Below are 7139 nucleotides of genomic sequence, written 5' to 3'. Positions count from 1 at the left end.
TCTGGTGCTATCTGCGTGGAGACAGCACCAGATTCCCCAGGTTAAGGGCTCCATCCCACAAGACTGTCACCACCCCCTCCACTCCATATGCCAGGTGCAAGGCCCTAGCAGTTACCTGTGCTCCCCACAACGGGATACAGACTGGAGGTTCCAGTGTCCTCCTCCTTAGCTTTAATTTGCCATGCAGCTCACAGAACTCAGGAAAATGCTTACACTTACCCATGTAATAAAGGACACCATAGAGGATAACAGCTAACAGCCAGATGAGGAGATACACAGGGCACGGTCACGAATAAAGGAGCTATTATCTCTGGGGAGCTTGGGTGGCCTGTGGTCACATTCTGGCCCCCAAACATGGAAGCCCCTCCCAAAGAGAAGCAGGGTGCTGAGAGGGATGCATTCTTCTCATGGGTTTTGTGAGGGCTTCAGTGCCTAGAAATAATCAACTAACTCCTAGCCATTGGTTGATTCCACTTCCGGCACCGTCCTTGGTTGGGGTCCAACAGTCCTTCATTAATATAATAAGACACCAACTTCACCTTTAAGTCTCTGAAGTGTCTTCAGGAGCTGAGTATGGAAACCAGATATGCTGGGAAATACCTACTTGACCATCTGAATGACTAAGTATGTTTTTCTTATGACTCACTATATCACAACTGCCTATATCCCCACAGCATGGTGCGTCTCCTCAGTACGGTATAATAAAATAACTGCAAGCAGCAAAGAAAGGTTAATGATAGCTCCTGTCAACAAATAGGACATTCTTCATTCCGATTAATTGGGAGGCTAAATCACATTTCTCTTAGTCTTTGTTGTGGACATACTTTTTCACTTTCCAGATATTCATTAGTTTTAATTCCATACAAATCATGGACTATAATTTGTTAGACTTAATTTTTAATTTCATGATACATAAATTCCTATCACTGAAGACATTATACATGTATTTCATATTTTTTTTTGAAATTTACCAGATAATAGAACCTATAGTATTTTTATGTGCTTAACTTGTTAAGGAGTCCTTTGAGACATTATTAATATTAATAATTGATGAATCCTAAGTATTTCATCAATATCTTTGATCATACCTGTTCATTAAAACCAGCAGTGGAAAAATTTTAATTTCAAATAACAGATGAAAAGAGTAATGTTAAAAACCGTAATTATAGAGATATTAAATGAATCATTTTATAGTGAGCAAACTAATATGTAAAACCCAATAAGACTGTTGTAGTCTAGAAATTTGTGACTCATTCAGCAACACTGAGATGAACCTGAAAGGGAAATTTTTTACTTTATGGGAATAAAACTATTAGTTTTCTTATAGCTTCTTTTACCTGATTGTTTCTAAGACTGTAGATGATGGGATTCAATAAAGGAGGAACTATAGTGTAAAATACAGAAAGAATCATGTCCTGGATTGTTTCGGATGTTACTGAAGGCTTCAGGTACACATAGGCGATAGTAATGAGGAAGACAGACACCACCAGGATGTGAGGGACACACGTGGAAAAGGCCTTGCCTCGCTCTCCGGTTGGAAACTTCAGCACAGTGGAAAATACGTGAATGTAGGACATGATGATAAAGGCAAAGCAGCCACCACAAACCACAATTGCAGAGATAATAAGTAAGAGGAAATTACTGAAGGTGTCTGAGCAAGAGAGGTTAAGCAGAGAGGGGACATCACAGAAGAACTGTTGGACCACATTGGACTGACAGAAGGACAACTGAAATACATTACCTGTGTGTGCACCTGCATAGATAAGACCACTGAGCAGGGAAAATAGAGTCATTCGCAAACAGAACTGGTGGTTCATGATGATAGGGTAGTGGAGGGGCTGGCAGATGGCCACATAGCGGTCACGGGCCATGAGTGTGAGGAATGCTATTTCTACAAATGCAAAATAAATGACCAAGAATATCTGAGTTGCACATCCAGCCACTGAGATCACCCAGTTATTAGTGAGAGAGTTGACACAGGCATTGGGCACAGTGACAGAAACATAGCACACGTCTAAGATGGACAGGTTCCTGAGGAAGAAGTACATGGGTGTATGAAGGTTCTGGTCAACTGTGGTGGCACTGATGATAAGAATGTTCCCTGTGAGGGTGGCCAGGTACATCAGAAGGAATAGCAGGGAGAGCAGAAGCCTTATCTCCCTCTTCTCAGCAAAGCCCATGAGGAGAAACTCAGTCACTGTTGTGAAATTGGTCATTTTCAGGAAATGATGTTTGACCTGGAAAACAACAGGGATAAACAATGAAAAGTAAGATTCATAGAAAAAATTTATAAAATATGTTAAATATCTTATTTTCAAGTGTTTCCTTCTATTTTATAAAATTGGCCTTCATGCATAGGAAATACCCTTCATTACTTACATTTAGATCTGCTAAGTTTTTTACCACTTTTGAATAATTAACATGGCAAAATGCTTCAGTTGTGGTTTTCCAATCCCTTGCTGATTATGATGTTTAGTGTTCATACTCTATCAATAATATACATCCTATTAGTATTATTATTTTAATAAAGAATTCATCAATTCAAATACAAGTTTTGGTTTTTTTTGGTATCATTCATATACAATTATATGAGCAACATTGTAGTTACTAGATTCTCCCCATTATCAAGTCCCCACCACATACCCCATTATAGTCACTGCCCATCAGCATAGTAAGATGCTATAGAATCACTACTTGTCTTCTCTGGGCTATACTGCCTTCCCCATGACCAACCCCCACATTTTGTTTGCTAATTGTAATGCCCATTATTCCCCTTCTCTCTCCCTTCCCACCAATCCTCCCCAGTCCCTTTCCCTTTGGTAACTTAGTCCATTCTTGGGTTCTATGAGTCTGCTGCTGTTTTGTTCCTTCATGTTTTGCTTTGTTCTTATATTCCACAGATGAGTGAAATCATTTGGCACTTGTCTTTCTCAACCTGGCTTATTTCACTGAGCATAATACCCTCTAGCTCCACCCATGTTGTTTCAAATGGTAGGATTTATTTTCTTCTTATAGCTGAATAATATTCCATTGTGTATATGTACCACATCTTCATTATCCATCCATCTACTGATGGACACTTAGGTTGCCTCCATTTCTTGGCTATTGTAAATAGTGCTGCAATAAACGTAGGGGTGCATATGTCTTTTTGAACTTGGGCTCCAGCATTCTTAGGGAAATTCCTAGGAGTGGAATTCCTGGGTCAAATGGTATTTCTATTTTTAGTTTTTTGAGAAACCTCCACACTGCTTTCCACAATGGTTGAACTAATTTACACTCTCACCAGCAGTGTAGGAGGGTTCCCCTTTCTCCACATCCTTGCCAGCATTTGTTGTTGTTTGTCTTTTGGATGTTGGCCATCCTAACTGGTGTGAGGTCACATCTCATTGTGGTTTTAATTTTCATTTCTCTGATGATTAGCAATTTAATTTTTATTTAAGTGTAGCTTATATATAATACTATCTTGTTTTCAAGTATAGGACATAATGTTTTGACAGTTGTATACATTATTAAATGCTAACCCCAAATGGTGTAGTTACTATTAGCACAGAAAGAAGCTACAGAACTATTGACTATGTTCTTTGTGCTGTACTTTCATGCCCATGACTAATTTATATTGTGATTGAGATTTTGTGTCTCTTATCCCCTTCACCTCTTTCAAGAACCCAATTCAAATATATATTTATATATATGTAACATATATTTATATATTTAAATATATAATAAATGAATGAGGATGTGGTATATGTATAAAGTGGAATATTAGCCATGAATTAGAATGAAATCCTGCCATTTGCAACATATGGATGATACTAGAGGGTATTATTTAATGTGAAATAAGTCAGACAGAGAAAGAGAAATACCATATAATTTCTGTTTGTGAAATTATACCAATAATTTCACTTACATGTGGATTCTAAAAAGCAAAACGAGGAAACAAACAAACAAGCAGAAACACATTCATATATAAAGAGAACTAACTGCTAGTTGCTGGGGTAGATGGGGGAGGAGAATGGGTGAAGTAAATCAGGATGATTAAGAGGCATATCTTCCAGTTATAAAGTAAATAAATCTCATGAACATTTACAGCATAGGCATTATAGCCAATAATATTATCATAAACTTGTCTGGCGGCAGGTGTTAACTAGAACTATCATGGCTATCATTTCAATACGTGTAAAACAATCACATCACTATTTTGCACACCTGAAACTTATGTAACATTGTATGTAAATATTAACTCCATGAAAATGAGACACATTAACATGAGTAATACACCCCAAATACTTTGCAATGTTTTAATAATGCATTCATCATAGTTATAAAACATATCGTTAGATATTTAGTTATCTACTAACATTATTTTCAATGCTTATATTTTTACTCATAAATAACTCTAAATGTGATTACACTATCTACTGCCTTACATTAATAAATTTTATACAGGTCTAAAATAATAAACCCATACTCACCTGTGAGAAATACAAGCTAATGTCAATCATATAACAATTTTTAATTGATTACTCAAAATCACTAAAAAACTATTGAATCAACTAAGGTTTTATTGGAAGAATAAAAATATTTTAAGTGCCTTATTTCAATGAGAATATAATACATAAAATATTTTTTTCTCATTTTCATTTGTATATATTCAAAAATTCATATATTTGCATCTTACTTATTTGTGTTTAATAAGTATTTAAAAATTCAGAAATTGATGGGTCCTAACAAAAAGTAGACAATGTGTAATACTTCCTTCTTTTTAAAATGATTACACAGAATGTTAAGATACATGTTTAAAACCTTCAACGTGTCATAGAACTATAGACATTTTGGTTTTTACACTAAACCACATTCCATTTGTATCTCCTACAAAATTAAGAAACTGTTCACTAGTTTGTATTGATTGAACTTTATTGATGCACTCTTTGAAGTAACAAAAAATTACTTCAACATTTCTCAATGTTTATAATTGGCACTAATTAATGTATTTGAACATGGGGAAAGTTGATTTAATCATTTGTAAACTAGCCTCTGAACTCAATCGATTTTAAGCTTGAAAAGAATTATTGCATATCCATCCTTTGAAAAAAATAAATGTGGCTATATGAAATGTGTAATTCTGTTATATTTACCAAACACTGACTTAAAAAGGAAAACATTTTAAATGGTCTCCATTAATATTTCTGGAATTTAAAGATATTCTATTTTGTCTTACAGCTATATATCTTTCATTTCTACTTAATCTTTGTTTTATTTATAACTCCACCTTTTCTTTTTTCACCTCTAAATTTTCCTTTAAAAATTCACACATCTCCATCCAAAGTGGATTTAATACAGTCTACATTTTTATAGTTTTATTATTCAAAAATAAATTAAATATGTATTTTGCTAAAAATTGAAGGGCTTTGTAAAGAAATAAGATAATTTTTGTTTGTTGATGTGAACTGAGGTCTGAATTAAGAATAATATAGTTGTTTATACATGCTTTTTCCCACATCTGATTCCTAAATCTCCCTTTTGCTTAACACTCTATTATCCAGTTTTTTTATGAGACATGTGAATGAAAAATGGAGTAAATGACAAAATAAATTTTCAAGTAACATTTTTGTTGAAGTAAATAATTACCTTTGAAATATTGCATGTGCTTTTTAGCATTGTGACTCATATTTGCATATACTTCTAATTGTATTTACATGCACAACTATATAGATGGGCATGTATATATATATATATGCATATATATTTATATACATAGTATTACTTAGTATATACACTTAAATGATTTTTAAATATCCGTGAATGTTGATGGTCAAGAAGAAAAATAAGAGTAAGTGATCCATTTTTTCTCAATAAATTTCCTCAGTTCCAGATTCAAAAAACCTAATTTTTCATGTCTCAGACTCCCTGCTTGCAGTAAATAAGATTCAATACCAAATCATGGCATTATCTAAACTGCAGTGAAAGAGGGAATGTACCTTTTATTGTCATTAAATAAATTTAAACTTTTAATAAGTCATTTATGAAAGTTATATAAATAAAAATAAACTAAGGTAAAGGTTATTTTGTAGACCTCTGCAGAAATATAATGAGTGATGACAGCAATGATTTAAAAGCTTAATGTTGGAAATTAGTAGTAATACTTAATATGCCTAAATTCTTTGACAGATTTACCTTAAAAAGGCAATACTTGCTTACTAAATATTTATAGTGTGGATAATGATATATTTACTTATAATGTATTTTGATAGCAATTATGCCTAATCTAGAAAAATTTTTGCAGTTATTGGATACACAAAGATCCAGCACCTTGTGTTTAATATTTAATCAGGATATTTAGTTTCTTGCATCTAAGAATTTGGACTTATACCATCCATGTCTACACTTCATTCATGACCTCCTAGAAAAGAATGCATAAGTGTATCATGAGATGAAATAAGTTACAAAGAAATTATGAATTCCTTTACTTTGATTCTTTAATAAAGTTCAATTTGGAATTTTAATTTGAGTTTTCTGGTAGCACTTAAATATAGCTGAACCAATTCAAGGGAAGCAGGTTTAAGGAAAACATTAAGCCTGTATCCTTTCTTAGATTTGTTTAGCTTTTTCGATATAATCATATATTTAAAAACACATCCTCATTTATTTAGTTTTTACCTTATTTGTTTATTTATTAAAGTGGAGTTGAGAAACAATATAATATTTCTTTCAATATTATACAATCTTCACGGTTTTGACAGCTATCTACCTCATTAAAAATGACTTATCTTTTAATTGAAATGAATCCTATAGAGGTATGTTCATTAAAAAAAATATATGAACTATAACAGGAATTCTGAAAAGGAAGGGAACTAAGAAAATCCCTGAGATTCAGTTACTCAAAGTATACACTTGCATTATTATTGGTAAAATGGAAGTCTATTGTGCAAAAAGTATTTCTAAAATATTACTAAAATGTTTTTATAAATTAGTATTACCTTTTTATGTATTATGCTTGAATATTATTAATTTAAGATATAGATATATTCCAATTGTTTTATACAATTTTTACCTTAATATACCATCCTTAGTCTTATCTAAATGTATATATGACATTTCTATATATTTTCCACATAAAATGATAAATAAATGTTTGAAAA

General features: G+C 32.8%; 1 protein-coding gene across 1 annotated transcript; it reads right to left on the bottom strand.

Moving 5' to 3' along the window:
- Positions 1 to 1295: 1295 nt before the first annotated feature.
- LOC108408727 (olfactory receptor 14C36-like) lies at positions 1296 to 2216 on the bottom strand. Its single transcript, XM_037022596.1, has one exon. The coding sequence runs from the start codon at positions 2214 to 2216 to the stop codon at positions 1296 to 1298; it is 921 nt and encodes a 306-aa protein (XP_036878491.1).
- Between the last annotated feature and the right edge of the window lie 4923 nt (positions 2217 to 7139).

The sequence above is a fragment of the Manis javanica genome, chromosome 14, assembly GCF_040802235.1.
Source record: "Manis javanica isolate MJ-LG chromosome 14, MJ_LKY, whole genome shotgun sequence".
NCBI classification, from domain to species: Eukaryota; Metazoa; Chordata; class Mammalia; order Pholidota; family Manidae; genus Manis; species Manis javanica.
This window is presented reverse-complemented; position numbering and strand designations above follow the sequence as displayed.